Source organism: Podarcis erhardii (genome assembly GCF_964252035.2).
Source record: "Podarcis erhardii genome assembly, chromosome: 9".
Classification (NCBI taxonomy): Eukaryota; Metazoa; Chordata; class Lepidosauria; order Squamata; family Lacertidae; genus Podarcis; species Podarcis erhardii.
In genome coordinates this window covers 64,799,711-64,823,165 of record NC_138512.1, presented here as the reverse complement: position 1 = coordinate 64,823,165, position 23,455 = coordinate 64,799,711, and the positions used below count along the sequence as shown (strand labels likewise).

At 45.4% G+C, this 23,455-nt stretch overlaps 4 protein-coding genes and 1 long non-coding RNA gene across 9 annotated transcripts in view; 2 read left to right on the top strand and 3 right to left on the bottom strand.

Moving 5' to 3' along the window:
• LOC309350097 (E3 ISG15--protein ligase HERC5-like) overlaps window positions 1-13,228 on the top strand; it is a 35,642-nt gene extending 22,414 nt beyond the window's left edge. For all 3 annotated transcript variants that reach the window (XM_081876722.1, XM_081876723.1, XM_081876721.1), the window contains exons 17-23: window positions 6,123-6,266; window positions 7,291-7,457; window positions 8,157-8,223; window positions 8,919-9,001; window positions 10,462-10,645; window positions 11,135-11,234; window positions 12,389-13,228. In XM_081876722.1, coding sequence (XP_081732848.1) covers window positions 6,123-6,266; window positions 7,291-7,457; window positions 8,157-8,223; window positions 8,919-9,001; window positions 10,462-10,645; window positions 11,135-11,234; window positions 12,389-12,603 — 960 coding nt within the window. In that variant the 3' untranslated portion in view covers window positions 12,604-13,228. The remainder of the gene's footprint in view (window positions 1-6,122; window positions 6,267-7,290; window positions 7,458-8,156; window positions 8,224-8,918; window positions 9,002-10,461; window positions 10,646-11,134; window positions 11,235-12,388) is intronic.
• LOC309350453 lies at window positions 9-16,767 on the bottom strand. Its single transcript, XR_014160389.1, has 2 exons — window positions 16,563-16,767; window positions 9-1,429 (listed from the first exon to the last, which is right to left on the bottom strand). It is a non-coding gene; the product is annotated as an uncharacterized lncRNA (long non-coding RNA).
• Window positions 1,967-2,255, bottom strand: PIGY (phosphatidylinositol glycan anchor biosynthesis class Y; the record flags this gene model as incomplete). The annotated part of the gene is made up of 1 exon (XM_081877451.1): window positions 1,967-2,255. The coding sequence occupies one exon, from the start codon at window positions 2,253-2,255 to the stop codon at window positions 2,040-2,042; it is 216 nt and encodes a 71-aa protein (XP_081733577.1). The 3' UTR covers window positions 1,967-2,039.
• Window positions 2,299-4,324, bottom strand: PYURF (PIGY upstream open reading frame; the record flags this gene model as incomplete). The annotated part of the gene is made up of 2 exons (XM_081877444.1): window positions 4,110-4,324; window positions 2,299-2,440 (listed from the first exon to the last, which is right to left on the bottom strand). Exons 1-2 carry the CDS (start codon window positions 4,307-4,309, stop codon window positions 2,299-2,301), a joined length of 342 nt encoding a protein of 113 aa, XP_081733570.1. The 5' UTR covers window positions 4,310-4,324.
• Window positions 14,154-23,455, top strand: part of LOC309350090 (putative E3 ubiquitin-protein ligase HERC3) — a 52,173-nt gene continuing 42,871 nt past the window's right edge. For 2 of the 3 annotated variants that reach the window (XM_081876702.1, XM_081876700.1), the window contains exon 1: window positions 14,154-14,312. The gene's annotated coding sequence lies outside the window, so the exon portion shown is untranslated. Of the gene's footprint in view, window positions 14,313-22,603; window positions 22,736-23,455 lie in introns of those variants that run through there. The other variant, XM_081876701.1, reaches the window with a different exon arrangement.

The following is a 23,455-nucleotide window of genomic DNA, read 5'->3' as shown; positions in this document are numbered from 1 at the left end:
CATACCTATACTCATGACTGTGGAACATTCATTTAGGTGCATTGTGAGTATTTATGATCAAAAGACTGCATACATATTCCCAGATTTTTAGAGGTGAGATCCATGTGGACAATACACTCGCACCTTGTTGGGTCACTAAGCTACTTCTATGGGAACAGAACAGTGGACTTTAGCCAACAGGTATAAAGAAGCATTGCAATTTCATCATAGAATATGCACAAGTGATCACTAAGAAAACTGAGTTGTTAGTCAAGGGTATTGTACACATGAATCCAATTCCTCGAAGGATTCCATCAATGGTGTCTCTGAAAAATTTTACACATCACTTGGGAAGACAGGTGAACTAATATCAGTGTACTGGAAGAAGCAAAGATCACCAGTGTTGAAGCAATGATTCTTCAACATCAACTTTGTTGGACTGGTCATGTTGTGCGGATGCCTGATGATCGTTTTCCAAAGCAACTACTCTATTCCAGACTTAAAAATGGAAAGTGTAATGCTGGTGGTCAACAAAAGAGGTTTAAAGACTGTCTCAAGGCAAATCTAAAAAAAAGTAGTATACACTGACAACTGGGAAACACTGGCCTGCAAGCGCTCCAGTTGGAGAACAGCCTTTACCAAAGGTGTCATGGGCTTTGAAGACACTCAAACTCAGGACGTAAGGGAGAAACATGCTAAGAGGAAGGCACGCTTGGCAAATCCACACCATGATCAACTCCCGCCCAGAAACCAATGTCCCCACTGTGGAAGGATGTGTGGATCCAGAATTGGCCTCCTTAGTCACTTACAGCCTCACTTTTAAAACCGTGTTTATAGAAGACAATCTTACTTGGCTATGAGTGATCACCAGAGAAGAAGAAGATACATGAATAGAATAAAAAGACAGGCAGCCTTCTTTAAAGCAAACTCAAAGTACAGTACTAAGCAGTCCATTTGTTTTCATGGGTACTTTACCTGCTATTCAATGTCATTTTAATCTACACTAGCTCAGGTGTCAGAATCTCAATTCTGCTGCATGCGTGAATCCAAAGATGTACGTGTTACAACAGCGCAGCTTTTCAGAGTGAGAGAAACCCCAAGCCTTAGCCATTATCACCATGTTTATTATTAGATAGACAATAACCTGAGAATTCAAAAGTCAGCACACCTGGAGCCATCTCTTACAGTATCTAATTCCTGTATGCAAGACCCTTCTGCCACAGAAATATTTTGCATCTAGAGCACACTCTAGGCCAGGCTTCCTCAAACTTGGCCCTCCAGATGTTTTGAGACTACAATTCCCATCATCCCTGACCACTGGTCCTGCTAGCTGGGGATCATGGGAGTTGTAGGCCTAAAAACATCTGGAGGGCCAAGTTTGAGGAAGCCTGCTCTAGGCAATGCACTGCTTGTCAGCATTAGGTAACACGTGAACATTATACAGTGGTACCTCGGGTTAGGTACTTAATTCGTTCCGGAGGTCCGTTCTTAACCTGAAACTGTTCTTAACCTGAAGCACCACTTTAGCTGATGGGGCCTCCTGCTGCTGCCACGCCGCTGGAGCACGATTTCTGTTCTCATCCTGAAGCAAAGTTCTTAACCTGAGGCACTATTTCTGGGTTAGCGGAGTCTGTAACCTGAACCGTATGTAACCTGAACCGTATGTAACCCGAGGTACCACTGTACAGCTCTGCAAAGAGCTTTCCCCACCCCCCAGGGACCAGAAAGGATGCATGACTGCATCTCCTGTCGCCCCATTCACACAAGCCGACCCCTACAGCAGCTGTCCTCTTGTGAATGTCAGTAAGGAAATGAAGAATGCATGAGATGCTGTTGACACAAGGATCACCTGCCTCACTCCCTTAATCGGCTAACTTAGTGTGCAATGTTCTAACAGGCATTTAAACCTTATCCAAGCAAGCTTAACGCACACTGCTCCTAGCTGATCATTTCAGAGCCTTGGTTGGGACAAAACATTAGCCATGGATAAAGAAAGCCAAAACTACATTCTTTATTCGACACCCGCTCCCAAAGAGACATGCCGCACTTCCGAGCCTAACCTAGTTGTGGCGGAAGAGTTTAAGGCCCATCCAGGTCCAAAGGTGGAAGAACACATAAACTGGGATGGTAACTGGAAGGAGCAGGCTGTAGAAACACAAGCTGCTTGTGCTAGTGCAGCCCTGGGGAAAGTTTTCGTCCACGCTGGCCGAGTAAAACAGACCCGCCAAAGACAAGAGTGGGACGAGCACAGTCATCGTAGGGAGTGACAGGAACATTCTTCCTCCGCTTGCGCTCGTCTTTACGTCCAAAGATAATCGTCTAGGTCTGCCCAGGCTCCTCTTCCTGCTTCTCTTTGCCAATCATCCTTGCAGCCTGGGGTATCATATTAGGAATGCCATCAGTGATGGGGTAGGCAATACCCAGTTCTTCGTTAATTAGTTCATTGGTGGATTCTTCATACCTAGTAAATATAAGCAAACACTGCATAGGTCAGACTTACTGCTTTCACTGGTGTAAAGTATATTATTATTATTTACAGAAAGGCAAACTCAAAACCAAAACTAAAAACGAGTAAAAACAACCTAAAATGCCCACCAATGCTATATCTATCTATCGATCTAGATAGATAGACATATATATAGATATAGATGTGAGAATGATCCAACACAACTCCATCCCACTAAAATATAACCAGAAAATTAAGGTCCCAAAGCTTGGGGGAATAAAAACATTTTTGCCTGGTGCCTAAAAACTGATAAAGGTAAAGGGACCCCTGACCATTAGGTCCAGTCGTGGACGACTCTGGGGTTGCGGCGCTCATCTCGCTTTATTGGCCGAGGGAGCCGGTGTACAGCTTCCGGGTCATGTGGCCAGCATGATTAAGCCGCTTCTGGCGAACCAGAGCAGTGCACAGAAACGCCGTTTACCTTCCCGGCGGAGCAGTGCCTATTTATCTACTTGCACTTCATGAACTGCTAGGTTGGCAGGAGCAGGGAATGAGCAACGGGAGCTCACCCCGTCACGGGGATTCGAACCGCTGACCTTCTGATTGGCAAGTCCTAGACTCTGTGGTGTAGACCACAGCGCCACCCGCGTCCCTCCTAAAAACAGATAATAATGGCAAATGCTAAGACTGTAGAAAGAACGCATAATGGGTAACTTATTATTCCGATATGTTATGGTTATCATGTTTGGTAAGCCAGCGGCTTACAATTTCACACCTTATAAGAACATTTTCGGCATTGGTGCATTTGCTGAAGTCTCCTCCCCCAACAATATGGGGGTGGGAGGAGGTTTGCTGCACTTTCAGAAAGATGCAGGTCAGATCAGTTGGGCCTCCCTGTTGCCATGCGCCAACCGAATGTTCTAGAATAGGCATGTCACCGTCACGTGGTGTCACACTGCAGAGAATTAAGTTACCTCTCAGGAAACCTTACCCTTCCGTTTACTGATCTTGTCCTAAAGGAATTCCTGAGAAGCTCCTGACCTTAGAAAAACTAAGTTAGTTCTAGATATGAGCTTTCGTGTGCATGCACACTTCTTCAGATACCTGAAGAAGTGTGCATGCACACGAAAGCTCATACCTAGAACTAACTTAGTTGGTCTTTAAGGTGCTACTGGAAGGAATTTTTTGTTTTGACTATGGCAGACCAACAGATTACCTATCTGTAATTAGAAAAACTATTCTCTCTTGGCCCCAGTTCTCCACCTGCAATATGGAGATGATAACGCTGGCCTACCTACCCTACAGGGCTGTTGTAAGGACTTGCAGCAAGATGGCGTCTGTGAAACGCCACGACCTCTCTAAAGTGCCATATCCTAACCGCGCATTGCATTGCATTTGCATTAAGCCAAAGGCGCGCCAGAAATTTATACCAAGAAACAGGACTTTTTGCAGAAACCGATGAAGGGCGGCCTATTAAATCTAATAAATAAGAAAGCAATAAAAGGAGGCGAGGGCAAGGTGGGAGGCACATTCGGAAAGGGAAGGACGCAAGCGGAGAAGGGCAGCTGTAGGCGACACGGGTTTAAAATTTAAGCGTGGGACCCGGGTTGCAAGAACGTCTGGAAGCAGAATGACAAAGGCCTTTGCAAAGGTGTAGAAATCAACGCCAGGGCAGCCGGCTAACCTGAGCGGCTTCTTGGACAAGGGGCACGCGAGGATCTCCAGCAGGCCAGGGTCGAAGGGCGGGCGCTGCTGTCCTTGGGCGCCGCCCGCCTTGTCCTCGCTCTCGGCCGCGGAGCACCACGCGCGCCGGGCCGCTGCGCTCGCCGCCTGCCCCCAGCGCGGAAGGCGAGTCAGGAGCCGGAGCCCGGGCAGGGCTTGCATGATCTGCACCTGCGCTTCCGTCTCTGCAGCGCCGAGGCCAGCCAGGAAGGGAATCCGGCTTGGGCAGGATCGTTTCCTGGGTCAGGCGATCGCTGCTGCTGCTGCTGCTGTCACATAGGGGGAGAGAGGGAGTCTGCGTAGTAGGTTCCTCGTAGTCGATCGCTCAGCTGCTAGGTGGTGCTGAAGGACTGCATGCGCGGCACGGTAGTAAGCTGTGGAAACTTTTGTAGAGGACGCGCTTCAGAGTAAAGCGCTGGGCATTTGTGCGTTTACTTGCAAGGAAGCTTCGTTGACTTGGAGTAAGATGCACGCAGGGGATCGTGGCTGCTGCATTTGTGAGTTTACTTGCAAGGAAGCTTCGTTGACTTGGAGTAAGATGCACGCAGGGGATCGTGGCTGCTGCAAATCCCATTGCGGGCTTGCTTTTCAGGAAGCCTCTTGGAACCTCCTGGAACTTCTGAGTAAACGTGCATGCATTCGACTGGGGCTCCGTCGCTGCAATCCCGTGCATAACCGTGGCAGATCCTAGGCATGTTCCTTCCAAAGTTTGCCCCACTGATTTAAATGGGACTTTCTCCCTTTTAAATGGGACTTTCAAAATGAATGAAGAGAGGGGAACTTATTATTTCTGGGTAAACAAACATAGGCTCAGATCCTTAATACGTGAGTAGCTACAGGCAAGGATTGCAGCTTTACATGGGAGCAAGTCCTTCTGATATGAGTGGGCTTATTCTGAGTAAACCTTTGTACAATCAGATAGCACAGTTTATGCAAAATCGATTTAATCCATGGATGGGGAAGTAGTGTCCCTCCAGATGTGGTTGGATCCCAATTCACATCAGCCATAGCTTGCAAGGTCATTGGTTTGGATTATGGGAATTTTTGGAGCCATGCTTTCCGCATCCCTGAAATCAGTCAAGCCTCTTCCGATTTCAGCTGGCTTAAGGGGAGTAACGACAATTTTACTTCTGCGCAGTGCTCTTGCACCCCACTCTGTCACAGGAGGCGCAGCTAATTGGTAAAAAAAATATATATTTTTACCAAGTTATTTTGCTAAGATGGCTGCAGCCATTCCTGGATTGAGAAAGCTGGACCACCATTGTCCATGCATTGGTCACCTCAAAGTTTGGTTACTCTGCAAGACACTCTGTGCAGCTACCCTTGAGGATGGTTTGGAGGCCACAGCTGCTGCCGAACATGGCAGCTATGATGGCTGTGAACACCTTGCTCACGGGATTTGTTCAGGCTGCCAGGTGAAGTTCAGGGATGTTCACCCAAATGCAGAAGGCCCTGTACAGGTCAGGACCAGATTATTTATGCACACCTTAACCCCATGCATACCCAGTAGGTCACTACAGTCTGTGGGGGAGCTTCTCTTGCAATTCCAAAGCTTTCAGTAGCCCAGGCTTCCAGTGTTTCTGCCCTGAGATTCAACAGGTTCCCACTTTCTGCACTTCCCAGAATTGTAGAGTTGGAATAAGAAATTGAATAATTTTTGCCCTGGTGAGCTTTCACAGCTGGATGAATTGGTTTCTGCAATGGATGTCTTCTATGTATTATTTTAAAAATGCTGTTTTCTGTGTTTTCAGTGGGGTTTTTTATTTACTGGTTTATTGCATCTTGTACATTGCCTTGAGAGGTATATGTGTGAGTGTAAGACGATAAACAAAAGAGGATCTAATTGTGATGGACCACATAAAGCTGTTAGTGCTACTTGCATTTGACAAAGAAACACTGCCCACATTCAGTCTTTGTAAGAGAACCACTCCTACAAATTGCACATAAATAATTTTCTGGCTCTGCCCCCCTCCAGGTACATTTTGTAGATGAACCAGGGATTGATGATGGTGGGCCGTCCCAGGAGTTCTTCACCATCATCAGTAGGGACCTTTGTGCTCCAGAAGAACAGATATTCAGGCACTTTGAAGACTCACATCTGATTTGGTTCTCCCACCAGGTAGGTATGGTTGCGTTTCCATGATGTGCTTAATTTATGTTGTGTCCCCAATGTAGAGTTTTTCTGCAGGATCAGATCTCAAGGCCCATCTGCTCCAGAACTGTGTCTCCAACAACGGCTATGCAGATGCCTCTGGGGCCTCACGAGTAGGGCTTGAAGGCAATAGCCATTCCTTGCTATTTGTTCCTACATCTGGTACTTAGAGATATACTGCCCCTGTCAGCGGAGCTTCCATTTAGCTAAGATAGATAATAGCCTTTGAGAGATGTATATTTATCTACTTGCACTTTGACGTGCTTCCGAACTGCTAGGTTGGCAGGAGCTGGGACCGAGCAATGGGAGCTCACCCCGTCGCGGGGATTCGAACCGCCGACCTTCTGATCGGCAAGTCCTGAGCTCTGTGGTTTAACCCAAAGCGCCACCTGCATCCCTTGAGAGATGTATCCCTCCTGAATTTGCTACCACTTTTCAGGCCATCACATGGCGGAAAGAATAATGCTTCTCTTATACTGCAATTGGCTTCCTAAGTCTACTTTTCTTTTCTTTTCTGAACTGCAGTTTATCACCTAGCCCAGGGGCCAGCAAACTTTTTCACCTGGGGGCCGGTCCACTGTCCCTCAGAACTTTGGGGGGACAGACGGACTATATTTGGGGGGGGGGGAAATGAACGAATTCCTATGCCCCACAAATAACCCAGAGATGCATTTTAAATAAAAGGACACATTCTACTCATGTAAAAACACTCTGATTCCTGGACCATCCACGGGCTGGATATAGAAGGCTATTGGGCCGGATTCCCCCCCCCCCCCCCCGATATTATGAGCCCAGCTGCTTCCATAGCTACTTCTCAGTGGCATCTAGTTCCAGGGATGCAAGTCAAGTCTCATTATCCTCAACTATTGGCCATGTTAGATGGGGATGATGGGATTTGGAGCCCCCACACCATGGGGGGGGGGATATAGGTACCACATCTCTGACCTAATCTGCATTTTCCAATACATGCATATATTTTTTTTCAAATTAGGTACCAGCGCAGGAAGACATATATTTTCTAATCGGGAAGCTGTTTGGGATAGCTCTCTATAATATGAAGATAGCTGCTTTCCCTTTTCCCCTTGCTCTGTTCAAGAAGATGGCAAACATTCAGCCAACTCTGGAAGATTTAAAAGAGCTCTCTCCTGTAGTAGGAAGGTATGGAATATTCTGCATGTCCATTTGAAATCGCATTGTGAAGAAGTACCCTTCCTTGTTTCATTATCCGAATTGCAGGGTTTACTCCAGGGGTGACTAACCTGTGTTTCTTCAGAGGCAGTTGGACTCCAGCCCAGCCAGTATGACCAGTGGCCAGGACTGACCATTCGCATCAGGAGGAACATGGGTTAATCACTCTTGGGTTAGATAGACCTTATACAGTGGTAACTCGGGATGCGAACGGGATTCATTCCGGAGCCCCGTTCGCATCCTGAATATAACGTAAGACGTGACAGCGTGTGCACGGGTCGTGTTTAGTCGCTTCCGCGCATGATGTCATTCTGACTGCGCATGTGCAAGCGGCGAAACCCGGAAGTAACGTGCTCCGTTACTTCCGGGTTGCCATGGAGTGGAACCTGAACGTACTCAACCTGAAGCGTATTTATCCCGAGGTATGACTGTATGTTGAAATCCTTTTTGCATAGTGGGGCACAGACTACAACTACAGTTTTAAACTCGCTTATTTGGAGGGCTGCAATCCGAACACCATTTCCTTTGGAGGGTAAATTCAGCAGGACGTTTGAGGCGGCATGGTTAGGACTGTGCTAAAAATTCCCTTCAAATCAGTCGGAGTATATGTCAGCAAATACATTTAGGATTGGAACCATTGTATTTCCCCTTTTCTCTTTTACCCATTAGTAATCTCCAGGCAGTCTTGGATGAAGATTATGAAGATGTCATTGAAAACATGATGCTGGATTTCACAGTAAGAGATGTTGATAATCTTCTAACAATCCCTATGTTTCTCCCATGCACATGCGGGCAAGCACATTTCCCTTTTTGTGGCTGAACGGATAGTTTTTTCATCCATTAACAACAACAACAAAATCGACCCTACTTTCCCACTCTGAAACATACAAACCATGCAATAAACATTACAAATCATAACAGTAAAAGTACTTGTAATCGAACGGTACTGAAACAGAATGGTAGAACACTTTTTATGAAACCCAACTTTACAGGATAAAGGTTGCGGGTGTCAATTAAAAGCTCAGATCACTAGAATATTGGGAGTCTAAAATGGGGTGAAGGAGCGTTTTGCTATTGAGTGTTGTAATCTCGTAATCTATTGGGGGTTGTACCTGAGCCAAAAGTTGGATGGCAACCCCATTTTCTCTATTTCTCCTACCCCCTTGCATGTTGCCACATCTTCTGCCTAAAAGACAATAACAATTGTCCTGAGATGCTTGGGCATGGAATTCCAGAATGAGGGTGCCACCACAAACAAAGCCCTCCTTTCATTTGCCACATCTCAGAAGGTGACCTTCATTCCCAAGCAACCCAGTGCAGGAGAAGGCAGTCCTACAAACTGCTTACATGCCTTTACACAGCACCCAGCTTTCAAAATAAAAGAACGGAATGGCTTAACGACACACGTTTGTTTGTTGCATCCCTTTTTAGATAACAGAAGAACATGATGGATCCATAGTTGACATTGAATTGAAAGAAAATGGTGCTAACATTCCGGTTACCAAGTGCAACAGGCAAGATTTGTTAAGTCCTCTCCACCCCACCCTGTTTTTAATCAGTTATATTTGGACAGAACTATATGTTGCAATGAAAGCTCTGGGTTCTCAGTCCTGTATTTCCCTTATAATGCTAATGGAGGGTTATCTGGAGGTGGCTAGAATTAATCTTGGGGTGTGTGTGTGTTGCTCAACCCGTCCCTTCTTCGTTGATTTCCCCCCTCTGAAAATGCTCCTGCTGGAATGTTTCCTTCCACCCCTCCAAAATCACTAGGGAGACTGGCTGCCAGCTGTCTTGGGGGATTTGCAGAAGAGAATTGGCGAGCTCGGGACTGGTTAAGCACCCCTCTTTCCTTTCCGCCAATGCTCCCCCGTAACTGGAAACCAGACATTTGTCAATGCCAAAACACAATACAACAACATAAATGCTCTTAGATACCTTTCAGGGGTCAAAGCTTTGTTTCAGCAAAGTCAGTGGCTAACTCGGATCTTTGGTTGGGCGAGGGGAAAAGCAACCATGTTTAGTCCTGGGGTTTAAATCACCTTTCTGCTAAAAATGCTAGGTAATGTTGTTGTGAGATTTTGCTGTCCTCTGTGGCCCCTTTGAGCTTGAAAAGCTCCAGAGATGGTACCTGGTACATTTGCCAGAGGAGAAAAAGCATAGGTCAAGGTCCTAGGGCCATACATATGGAAAAACATAATAATCATGGATGTTGGATCATATGGGTGAGACACATGCATTCTTATTGTAACCCACTGTTACAAATTGTCCATGGTTTCACTGGCTCCAAGATGGCTGCTAGAGGAGAAAAGGCTGAGGAAGCCATGAGCAAATCTTAGATGGAAACTTTTCAAGACTTTTAAACTTCACACACGTTTTTAGGGGAAGGGGGCATGAAGACTTGAAATGCCCCCATCTGGCATTGCAACAAACAGGTGACATGGTTGTAGCAATAATAATACTTAGCAGTTATATAATTTTTCCAGGTGCCTACCCCAACTCACATAAATTGCTTTCTGTATTCTTGGCAACAACCCTCTAAACTTGGGTCAGTATTATCTCCTCTGATTTATGGGAAGCTGAGAGAGTGGTTTCCCCAAGGACACCCAGTAGTTTAACAGCAAAGGCACAATTCAAACAAGGGACTTTACAATTCCCAGCTCAGTCTCTTCAGCTGCTGTTCTATGCAGAGGTTGGCACCACTGAATTCAGTGGGACTTAGTTCTGAGTAGACATGCTTAGGTTTGAGCCGAGAGCTGATCTCACCAGATAGTATAGGCACAGTTGCTTTCTGCAGACTCCCTAAAAGTACTCTCTTCAAAAGTTAAAAACTCAAGTTACACTGCTTATGTGTTTCATGAACTGGTGAGTTTATTTCGGTACTTTTACATCTGTATGTATAGACCACTTTGGGTCCTTCACAGAAAATCAGGCTATAAATATAGTAAATAAATGAACTGCGTTAATCTGTTTCCAGGAAAGAATACGTTGATGCTTACGTGAACTACATGTTCAGTACTTCAGTAGAAAAGAAGTTTGGGGACTTTGTGCATGGATTTAAAACAGGCTGCCCACATGAAATTTGGAAAATATTTCTTCCTGCTGAGCTCCGTGTTGTTCTCCTTGGACATACAGAATACGACTGGGAACAGCTAGAAAAGGTAAAACATAAATTTACCCAGGGCTCAATTGACTACTGGATGAAATATGCTATAGGAAAGGGATTGGGATGCCCTGACACTGTTATGATTTGTTTTTGTGGTTCTGCATAATTTTACTTATGTACATTGTTTAGAGGTATTAATTATTTTACTGAAATTGTGGAATTTTTTATTCTTAGTTGTAGTAGTAGTATTGTCCAATTGTGAATGTAGAATTTGTATTGTATTGTATTTTTTACATTGATTCATTTGGCTGGGATTTAGAAACAGCTTAAGAGATTTTGGGTGAAATATGAAGAAATATATAAAGTAACTAAATATTTAAAAAGACAAAATAAAGTGAATGTGTGGAGCAGCCCTCAGATTCCCTGCACAAAGTCATAAGAGGGACTGAAATAGCTCGCGGAATTATGTTGGGCAACAAATGTTGATTTATGTAAAGAGATACTGAAGGATTAACAGCAGAGCTATTTTTATTTCCTATGACAGAATGCGCAGTACCACGGTTATGAAAGGTCGGATGAAACAATTAAGGATTTTTGGGCTGTGTTTCATGCTCTTCCTGAAGAAAAGAAGAAGAATTTCCTCTGTAATAATGTATTTCTTTTAAAAAGTCAAAATGAATCATTTGTTTGATATTAGAATAGGAGAAAATGATGGCAATGTATTTCACATCTGGCAAATACTGCACCAGATTTGGTTTCATATAGTACATGGGTCTAAAAAAAAAAGCCTGGGACACAATTTTTCGCGGCCCATTAGTGGCTATGGTGGCTCATTTGCCAGATGTAATAATGTGTTTAGCGTTAACTCTGGAAGTGTGTACTCGATTCTGTCCAAACTAAGTCTCCTGTTGTATATTTTGCACTAGAAGGCTTAGTTTGGTCAGAATTGAATACAAGCAACTCCTTAATTACGTGGAGGTTACATTCTGAGGCACAGCGTGTGTCTGTGAAATCACGTATACTGTATTTGAAACACCCTTGAAAAAGCCTGCAAATGCCCCGTTCTGCCCTCGTTCCACCCCTTTTTTTGTGTGACTTTTGGGGTCACTTTCAGGTTTGGCGCGATGCATGTGTGTGCAGTCGTGCACATATTGAACATGCCTAAATGGGGGGGGGGGGGTTGTCTGTATACACTTTGTTGTTGTTGTTGTTTTTATAAATCCAAATAATTTTTATTGGTTTTCATTTAAATACAAGAACAATGTATAAATACAGTAACTTGTCCCCACCCTCTCATTATATATAAAGATCTGGTGACTTCCATTTCAGTGTATCTGAAGAAGTGTGCATGCACACGAAAGCTCATACCCAGAACAGACTTAGTTGGTCTCTAAGGTGCCACTGGACAATTCTTTATATATATATATATATATATATATATATATATATATATATATATACACACACACACACACACACACACACACACACACACACAGTGGTACCTTGGGTTACAGACGCTTCAGGTTACAGACTCCGCTAACCCAGAAATAGTACTTCAGGTTAAGAACTTTGCTTCAGGATGAGAACAGCAACTGCAGCGCAGCGGCAGTGGGAGGCCCCATTAGCTAAAGTGGTACCTCAGGTTAAGAAGAGTTTCAAGTTAAGAATGGACCTCCAGAATGAATTAAGTTCTTAACCCAAGGTACCACTGTATTTCCACAGGGTTGGGTCATCATTATTATTTGCTAAGATACGTTCTGGCTATGTGTTGTTTAATTTCTACCATCTCTTCCAGCTTTTCTCACAGGGACCGACTGCTTCCCAGCTCAAGGAATGGAACGATTCACAGTCACTATTGCAGATTTGAGAAAAGAAGATCCAGACCTGTGGTACCCTGAGGCCTCCACTTGCTCCCGAGTCTTGCATCTTCCTAGATACAGCAACAGGGATGTTCTCCAGAATATGCTCCTTGTCGCTCTAGAGAACGATGAAAAATTTGGCCTCTCTTAACAAGCCTGGATGTAATTTCGCTGTCCTCTGCACCCCACCTCGAAACTGCTGTCATTCCTCACAATTTGCTGAACCAGCTCTTTCCATACAAGACATATAGGTCACTAAAACAGTCCAGCAGAGTGCAGAGTTTAGTTTTTATTAAGTTTATGAATCGCTTCCCACAGCCAATGGAAGTCTGTGCTGAAAATGTATTGGCACCAGGGAGAGCATTCCATAATTTTTGGGGGGTGGAGTGTCAGCACATAAAAGGCCTATTTCCTTGTTGTCACCCTCTGAACGTCTCTTGTAGGGAGCATCTAGAGAAGGGCATCAAAAGTTGACGGGTCCAATATGGGGAGAGGTGTTCATAGAAGTATTGGGCTCCTCAGCCACAGAAGGGCTTGGAAGTCAGAAGCCGCCCTTTGAATTGGGCTTGGAGACAAATTGGTAGGCATTGGAGATTGACCAGAACCTGAGTTGCATTTCCACCTAGCTCACTGGGTGACCTTGAGCCAGTCACTCTATTTGTCACCTGACTTACCTCACAGGGTTGTTGTGAGGATAAAAGCTGAAGGGGGCCATGTTCACTACCCTGTGATCCTTGAAAAAGTTATAAATAAATTATATTTTCATGCAAGTTGAAGATGCACTCCAAGTCTGCTTTTATCTGGAACGCAGTGGAATGTATTGGCTTTGCTCTACCTTTGCTTCAGATCCTAGTTGCTGGCAGGAGGGAAGAGGGCATTTGGGCTCATCTTATGCTTGCTGGTTTCCCTCAGGCATCTGGTTGGCCACTGAGAGAGGAGGATGTTGGATTAGGTGGGCCATTGGTCTGGGTCAGCAGAGTAGTCTTATGTGTACTTGGTGAAGACTGGAGTACAGTGGTACCTCAGGTTACATATGCTTCAGGTTACAGACTCCACTAACCCAGAAATAGTTCTTCAGGTTAAGAACTTTGCTTCAGGATAAGAACAGAAATCGTGCTCCGGCGGCGCAGTGGCAGCCGGAGGCCCCATTAGCTAAAGTGGTGCTTCAGGTTAAGAACAGTTTCAGCTTAAGAACGGACCTCCAGAACGAATTAAATACTTAACCTGAGGTACCACTGTATAGTGGTACCTTGGTTTACAACCGCTTTGGAATACAACTGTTTTGGATTACAACCACGTCAGACAACCCATTTTTTTATTATTACATCCCATTTTTGGGGAGAGGCCCCATTGGCGAAAGCGCGCCTTGGGTTACAACCTGTTTTGGTTTACAACTGGACCTCCAGAACAGATTATGGTTGTAAACCAAGGTACCAGTGTATTGTGTCCAGTTCTGGACACTACTATCATCTCTAGCTAGCAGGACCAGTGGTCAAGGATGATGGGAATTATAGTCCAAAAGCAGCTTGGAGACCCAAGTTTGGGAAACCCTGGTGTAGAGGACTGAGAGTTAAATTCCAGGTGTACCATGAGGGCAACAGGTTAGCTACTCTGGCTGTAGACAGGCACTGCCCCGTGTTGCTGAGTCAAAGGCAGAGATCTATGAGGTCACTAAATCGGCAACAGCTGCTGCAAGCCTTTATGAACTCATTGGCTTAGCCTTCCTTTGCGTGCAAGCGGCATAATGAAACCCTGGCCTCTGTGAGGCTGGTGGCTTGGCTGGAATTCGGGGGGAAACACCTGACTGAGAAGTCACCATGTCATCTTGAGCATGGGGAGCATGCACCATCTTGTGTTCAGGTATGGGCAGCACAGGTTTTAAGAAAACAGAAGGGCAAGGGCATTTAATAGGTGATTTCTACGTCACCTGGTATTTCTCCAGCAAACATACTGGTACGTTGGGAAAAGGCATAGGGCACAGCTTGGGAACCTGTGACACTCCAGACATTTAATTTTTATTTATTTATTCAATTTAAATGCCACCGTTTATCAAAAGTTTGCCAGGTGCTGTACAACATTAAGAACACATTTTATGGAGCATAATAAAAATACCAATAATAAGCACAATAATAAACAGAATAATAAAATAATCATCATAATAGGGCTCCCTCACCCAGCTTTAACAGGCCATATATTACTTACTGGCCAAAGGCCTGGGGTAAAGAGGGATGTTTTCACCTGCAGCCTAAAGAGATGTAATTATGGCATCAGGCATGCCTCTGGGGGGGGAGTATTCTGCAGATGGGGAGCCGCCAAAGAAATTACCTGTGATGTGATGGACTCCAACATCCATCAGTCCCGGCTAGGATGGCCAATAGGGAAAACTGGATTTGTAGTCAAACAACATCAGGAAAACCACAGATTTTGCATCCTTGGTGAACAGCACAGTGAAGAAATAACTTAGTGTGCATCTACAAAGGATACATTTAGGGGTAGCAAAAGAGGCGGTCTCCACCCTCTATTCGAAATCTTACGTGGTTATATGACCTGTACCTGAGACTAATTTACTGTTTCTACATACCATGTAGGTATCTTTTGTCAACAAGTCTGCAGTCCTATGTTTGGGAACAAGCCCCACTGAACCTGGTGGGTATTACATTCAAGTACTTACCTAGTATTGGGCTGTAGGGATGCGGCTTTATAGATACTCTACAATCGTAGCCCTATTTAGCTGGGAGCAAGCCCCAAGGAATTCAACAGGGCTTCTGAGTAGATATGGTTAGGATTGCACAGTTTCTCTTCCATTCCATCATCCTCCGGAAAACCTTCCCAAGGGTCCTCTACTCCAGCCCCTTGAAATGCAGGAATCATGGCTAAAGAATCCCTGACAGATGGCCATTTTTCCATCTCCACCCTATTGAGCAGTTGGTCCCTTACCTTTCTCGCCCTGATTTGGCCACAGTGATCCATGCGTCGGTCACCTCCAGGCTTGATTATTGTAACTCGCTCTATGCTGGGCTGCTCTTGAAGCTGACCCAGAAATTCCAGCGGTTGCAGAATGCTGCGGCGAGGCTCCTTACGGGGTCCTTGCCGCGGGAATACATTAATCCAGTGCTTTACCAACTGCACTGGCTCCCGGTGGAGTACAGGGTCAGGTTTAAGGTGCTGGTTTTGACCTTTAAAGCCCTATGCGGCCTAGGACCCAGGTACCTACGAGACTGCCTCTCCTGGTACACCCCGCGGAGGACCTTAAGGTCCACAAATAACAACACTTTGGAGATCCTGAGCTTCAAGGAGGTTAGATTGGTTTCAACTAGGGCCAGGGCCTTTTCAGCACTGGCCCTGACGTGGTGGAACGCTCTGTCACAAGAGACTAGGGCCCTGCGGGATTTGACATCTTTCCACAGGTCCTGCAAGACAGCTGTTCCGCCTGGCCTTTGGTTTGGACTCAGTCTGACCCTTATGTTTCCCTCCCCTTATGGCCATGATTTATCAGCTATTTTAAAACGAGGCTGCATTTTAAATTGCATTTTAACCTGTATTTTAAATTGGTTTTTTCCCCCTCCCTCTCTTTCCCCCCTATTATGTTTTTACTGTGATTTTATTATTGGTGTTAGCTGCCCTGAGCCCGGCTCTGGCCAGGGAGGGCGGGGAATAAATAAAATTTATTATTATTATCTAAGCTCTTGTTTGAAACCCACCACTGAAGGAGAACCCACCTCCTCCTGAGGGAGTCCGTTCCACTGTCAAACAGCCTTTACTGTCAGAAAGTTGATGCTAATGTTTCGTCAGAATCTCTTCTCTTGTAACTTGAATTCATTGATTTGGGTCCTACCCTCCAGAGCAGGAAAAAACAAGCTTGCTCCATCCTCCATGTGACAGCCCTTCAGATGCTTGAAGATGGCTATCATATCACCTCTCCAACTTTTCTTTGTCATCTGGTCTGGGTCACCCCCCTTGGCAAATTAGCTGCTTCTGATGCATGTTTTGAAATATTGTTGGTTTAGTCCTAACGTGTGTTCATTTTACAGTATGTGCTTTAGTTTTGGGGGTTTTTTTTGCTTGCTTTCTGCATCTTCTCATCAGACATGGTGTCAAGTACAGTGGTACCTCGGGTTACATACGCTTCAGGTTAAATACGCTTCAGGTTACAGACTCTGCTAACCCAGAAATAGTGCTTCAGGTTAAGAACTTTGCTTCAGGATGAGAACAGAAATCATGCTCCGGCGGCACGGCGGCAGCAGGAGGCCCCATTTGCTAAAGTGGTGCTTCAGGTTAAGAACAGTTTCAGGTTAAGTACGGACCTCTGGAACGAATTAAGTACTTAACTTGGGGTACCACTGTAGTGCCAGACTGTAGCTGTCGGCAACTAGGATGAGACGGATGTTGCTCGCCGAATGTTAACATGGGGATCTCTGATGTGTTCTGATGGAATGTTTATCTTTCATGACAGCCTGTCCACATTATGAGCATTTTCCATGCCTCAGCGTGCTTCATCTGATTCAAAATGTAAAGGAAGTTATCCTGTGCATGCTTATGAGCACTCAGCCAGTGCCGATCTGGCTTGAAGATCAATAAAAGAAAGTAGGGGAAATAAGAAAAAAAATATGCATAAAAGTCAACAGTAATTTCAAGCTAATTCTTGCTCAGATACCAAAGGCTCTTCTCTAGACAACCTGTTTATTGAGCATGCATTTGGATTTGTTTTGCATAAAGCAACGTTTTTCTTGTCCCTTTCAGCCCAGGTGCCACAGTCTCATAACGACTATCACTTCAGCTTCCACAGAGCCGACTTCTCCATTATTTTAACCCATCATGGCTGCTCTGACGTCAGCTGTATTCAGTGGCCGAGAGCCAGTTGTGCTGTGACACAACTGGCCACATTTTTGCTTTTTGTTAATGCGAGCTTGCCCACTCCACGGTTCCATTAAAAGCTGGTTGACAGTGCAATCCTATCATATGCGTAGCAACTCAGAAGTTCAATGGGGCTTATTCCCTTTTCTCACTAAAGTTCTGTTCTGTATTGGTAAACTGCCAGGTTATATACCTGTAAGACAGGTGTTTTATTTATTTTCAATAGTTTGGGGGGATTGACACATGTCAATCCATGCGGGGGGAGGAGGCTTTTGTTGGGGGGACAGAACCTCAGTTAGTTCTTCTGATTGATTTTTATTTATTTTGCAGGGGGCAACTGCCCTCCCCGCCCCGCTACGCCCATGGATTGACACAGTCTTGATCCTTATCAGCATACAAGGAGCCTTGCAAAGGTCTCGGATCCTCTAATGAGCCATAGGGCAGGGGTCAGCAAACATTTTCAGCAGGGGGCCGGTCCACTGTCCCTCAGACCTTGTGGGGGGCTGGACTATACAGTGGTACCTCTGGATGCAAACGGGATCCGTTCCGGAGCCCCGTTCACATCCTGAAGCGAACGCAACCCACGTCTGCGCATCTGCAGGTCGTGATTCGCCACTTTCGCGCATGTGCGTGACATCATTTTGAGTGTCTGCGCATGCGCAAGCAGCAAAACCCAGAAGTAATGCGTTCCATTACTTCTGGGTCGCCGCAGAGTGCAACCCGAAAATGCTCAACCCGAAGCTACTTCAACCAGAGGTATGACTGTATTTTGAAAAATATATATATGAATGAATTCCTATGTCCCACAAATAACCCAGAGATGCGTTTTAAATAAAAGGACACATTCTTCTCATGTAAAAACACCAGGCAGGCCCCACAAATAACCCAAATATGAATTCTAAATAAAAGGACACATTCTACTCATGTAAAAACATGCTGATTCCCAGACCGTCCATGGGCTGGATTTAGAAGGCGATTGGGCCGGCTCCGGCTCCCGGACCTTAGTTTGCCTACCCATGCCATAAGGAATATCATCCTCTTGTATCTTTCTCATGAACCAGCAGGATCCAGGTCCTGCCTAAACCACGAGCCTCTCCCAGCTCTACCTGCCAGGGACTGAACCGAGGACTGTCTGCATTCAAAGCAGATGAGCTGCTGTTGAGCCATGCCCCTGACAACTTAGCAAAAACAGGGTGTTTGTTGGTGTGTGTTCATGTTCAGACACATCCTCCCCCCTCCAAATGATTGAATGAGCTACTTCTGCCAACAGTGTACATGTGAAAGGGCTCTCCATACATGCACCAGTGGCAAGGGTGCATGACTGCCAAGATGGTCTTGCAATCCCTTAAATCTCCCATTGCTTCTGTTGTGAACAGTCACAACGCTCTGTTTGCCTGCATCTAGCTTTAAGCAAATTGCCTTTCGCATCCCCTGCCACACACACACACACACACACACACACACATATGCAAGTGCCAACTGAGGAAAACGCTTCCTACATCTGGCGGAGTGGACTCTATCGTCCACCAAAAGCTTATGCCATAATAAATCTGCTGGTCTTCAAGGTGCCAGGAGGCTCTTTGAAGTTTTTGCTATCAGAGCTTAAATGATTATAGGTCTATTTACAGGTTGAGATCTTTCCTTCTCCTAGTCTGTTGCAATGCAACTGGCCTATAGGAGATAAAGCTGATGGGTGGCGGGGGGGGGGAGGGGGGAGAGAGACTTTATAGGCCATTAAAACCTTCCCTCGATAATCCCTGTTCCTGTAAGAACTGCCTCTTTGCAAGCAAATTGAAAAGCCTGTGACTCTTTTCTTCTTAAATGGTTTTGGAACGGCTTAATCTCTGCCTTCACTAATACATTCTGCCTAGTGCAAAACAAATGAATGGTAAATATTTCACTATAGGAGAATCAATGCATAGGAAATCTTCTGTGCATTTCAGGTGCAAACTCTTCAGCTGTTGATATTTACCAGAGACAAGCCCTCTTTTCTGGATCCCGTCCCAGAAAAATCACTGGCCCCATTTTTGCTTTTTTTGTTCGGGTGAGCTTCTTTCCAAAGAGGCATTCAAGTCCCACCTTTATGGAAAGGTTAGCCAGGCAGGGGGGCACAGTCTTTGTATCGTACTGTACAGCACTTTCAGCACCTCCTTCAGTTCCCTGACTTGGAAGCAAGAAGAACTCTGGAGCAATGGGATTTGCTGAGCAAGTGAATAGTTATCAAATCATCACAAGTTAAGTAGCACGGAATCAAAATGGCTAGGCACGCAAACGCTGCACAGCCTGTGGCTTAGGAAAAGTACACGCCACGGTTCAATTAAAAGTTGATTTACAGTGTAATCCCGCACATATCTACTCAGATGTTCAATGGGGCTTAGTCCCAGGAACATGTGGGTACAGGATTGCTGTCTTTAAGTTCAATAAAAGCAAGAAATAAGAAAATTTCACAAAAGAACACAGTAATTTTTAGATAATCCTGGCTCAGAAAAGCTCCTCCAGGTTAATAGACTATGCATCCTGATTTGTTTGCACAAAAAGGTGTTTTTCTAATCCTTTACAGCCCAGTCTCACACCCGCTATCACAGGGGCCAGCAAACTTTTTCAGCAGGGGGCCGGTCCACTGTCCCTCAGACCTTGTTGGGGGGGGGCGGACTATATTTTGGAAAATAAAAATAAAAATGAGCAAATTCCTATGCCCCACAAATAACCCAGAGATGCATTTTAAATAAAGGCACACATTCTACTCATGTAAAAACACACTGATTCCCGGACCGTGCATGGGCCAGATTTTGAAGGCGATTGGGCTGGATCCGGCCCCCAAGCCTTAGTTTGCCTAGCCATGCGCTATCACTTCAGCTTGGAGATGGGTGTCTCCAAGCCCTACCTGGTGATGCCAATGATATTTCTGCATGCAAAGCTCTGACCTTTCCCTAAGAAATGGACTTTGTACCATACATTTGAAGTACATTTAAAAATAAGTGTAGCCATGTATTCATGCCCTTCCTTGAGCCAGTGAGTCATGCCTGGCGTTCCCCTCCAATTAACTCAAGAGCGCTTGCCTCCAGCTCTTCCCCTGCGCCTGAAGGGCTCTCTTCTGATTCATTTGTTTGTTGTCAAGCTGAACCCCAGGCTCAAAACGACATTGCACATCTGCCACATCATTGTACATCAGAACGATAAGTGCATTTTGCAATCATTTTGGGTTGTGCAGCCCAAACCTGTAACTTTCGTCCTCAGAATTAAATTCTACTGGGTTAAGCATATGCACAGGATTACAGCTTTCTAGCAGGCATCTATGCATGTTTACTCAAAAGTATGCCCCACTTTGTTCAATGGGGCTTTACTTCCTAGTAAGCATACTAAGGATGTCAGCCTAAACACTCCAGGTCTTTATATTTTCCTTCAAATGCAAAGCTAAAATTTTCATCCATGCTTCTGTACAGCATACCCAGCAACCGAAGGGCCCTGCAAGAAATCATTAGCAGAGGAATCCTATACATGCCTACTCAGAAGTAACTACCAGAGAAGTGGGCATAGGTTTGCTACCCAAGTATCCAGTGCATCATTTCTGAGTGTTGCTAATGCAATATAAAAATGCAAGAGCCATTTAAGAACAGACTGTTCCTTCTAATCAATGCATCTCTCTTATTCAGTTAACAAGCACAGTGAATTCAAAATATAGGAGCGGGAGACGTGAGGGAGTCCAAAGAAGTGATGAAATTGTTATGACAGAAATAAGATTGTTTATTATGTGTGCATTTATATTTAAAAAACCTTAATAAATATTTATAAAAAACAAAAAAAAAACAAAATATAGGTTGTTGGTTTTTTAAAGCATCCCTTGCCAAAATATTTAGCTGGAATGTGGCCCGGGGGTAGATTTAACGTTACTGGGATTTCAAACTCACCTGGAAATTAATTCTCATCAGAAGTTACTCTTTGTGGCACTGCTTATACAGTATAGCAAAGTAACTTGCAGGAACATAAAGGTGTTTATTGTCTACTTCAATTTATCAACCTCCTTGGAGCTTATATGCAATTAGGCTCCCTGCTGCCTGTCTCTGTTAGGAGTATTGTTAGAGGGCTGGGCCGTGGATGACCTGCCCTCATTCCAAAAATGATTTTTAACTTTGCTTCCAGGGCTGGTACACATACTGTGCTGGCCACTCACTTATCCCCTTAATTTGCTCTGGGACCAACATATGCAGCTGGACATATGCAGTGTCGTGCTGAGCAATGTTTCCCTTTTTAAAAGGGAAATTCTCTTACTCTGAATAAGATTCCTCGCAAGAAAAGGGAAAAGCTATGGTGACAGCTATGGTGATGAGTGTGTTGGACTAGGACCTGGGATAACAACGTTCAAATGCTCACTCAGCCCAGAAGTTCACTTGAGCCAATCACAGACTCTCAGCTTAACCTACCCCACAGGGTTATTGTTAGGATAAAATTGGAGAGGGTGGGGAGAGCCACATTGAGCTTCTGGGAGGAAAAATGTGCTATAAATGTAAAAATCATTAACAAAATTAGCATATGCAAATTGGTGCCACAGGCCCCTGAGTCTTTTGAGTGCTTAGCCGTGCCTCTGTACACTAAATAGTTATGACTGGTCTCTGAGAGAAGTGCCCTCTGACCTGTCAAATATTTCCATCTAAATATAAAATTTGCACACTTTTAAGTAACCTCCTGCTGCTAGTTTAGCTTGGTGCCAGTGTGGTTTGTTTAAGAGTGTTTTGGTTTGGTTAAGACCTGGGAGACCTGGGTTCGAATTCCCTACTTGGCCACGAAGCTCACTGAGTGACCGTGGGCTGGCTTCTCAGCCTAGCCTATCTTACAGGGTTGTTGTGGGGAATTAAATGAGGGGGAGAACAAACAAAAAAAGGGGGATATAAATGCAAACAAATATCTCAGTTGGTTAGAACATGGTCTGATAACACCAAGGTTGCAGGTTCGATCCCCATAGGAGACAGCTGCATATTCCTGCATTGCAGAGAGTTGGACTGGATGGTCCTCAGGTTCCCTTCCAACTCTACAATTCTATGGTTCTGTGAAATAAATACACAGTGCAGCTGCACCAGCACAATATGGACTTCACATTTTCCTCCAGCGCCTCTAGGGTTAACTGTCAGGCCGCCTCTCCCCCCCCCCCACCCCAAACTAGAACCTTGGGTCCAACCTACCCCTCCTTCCCCATGTCAGCCTCTAGTGGAAGCAGCGATTGGTTCAGCCCGGGAGCCTCCACGGCTTCCCATTGGGTGCGGCTCAAGACGTCAATCACGTAAAGGCGAGGCTGGCGCTTGGCTCTCTCTCCTGGAGGAAGGAAGCGAAACTTCGTTGTTATTGTAGCGCGCAGCAGGAAGCAGAGTGCAGAGGTGCCTCCTCCGTCTCCGCACCTGGGACTCCCGGGGCGCAGCAGCAGCAGCCAAGAGCCGGTGAGCGTTCCAAAGGCGTTGCTTTGCGTTCCGCGGGCGCTGCGGGCGATCCTGTTATGCTGTCGCCTCCTTTTTGTTGTTGTTGCTGCAGGCTTTTTTATGGAAGGGGGGGGGGATAGCTCCCTTTCGCTCAGCTTGGATAGCGGAGGCTTTGCAAGCTTCCCATCTCTCTGCGTCGTGCAATTCAGGCTCTCCCATTAGATCAAAGGGATCTTTTGCCTCCCGGGTATAGACGGGGGTGATAGGCTTGCAGTTGGGGGGCGACGAATAGAGAGACCCACAGCAGCCTCCTAGCAAACCCAACTCCTTTCCGATTCCTGTTGATAATGGCCTCGCTGCCGCCTTTCTCTCTTTCTCCAGACGTGGAACGAATAATAATTTCATTTAGCACTCCACAGCCCTGGAGTGACAGAGCCTGACTTTGAGCCCGGGATCCAATACGCACACTTAACCTGGAGGGGTCAGTCGTATTAAGAAGAATGCACCCCACCCCGCTACTGGATCAGGCCAAAGGCCCACCTCGTCCAACATCCGTCTAGGTAGCTCTAAGACGTCCATAAAGCACGGCATGGGCGCAGCCAGTGGGTCTTGCTGCCGAGTTAGGCGTGCCTAGGATTGGGTTGTTTTGAAGACTGGAAGATGAGGATAACCCCCCCCCCACACACACACACTGTATTGTTACACGGGACCCCCAATAATCTCCCTTTCTGCGCTTGATCC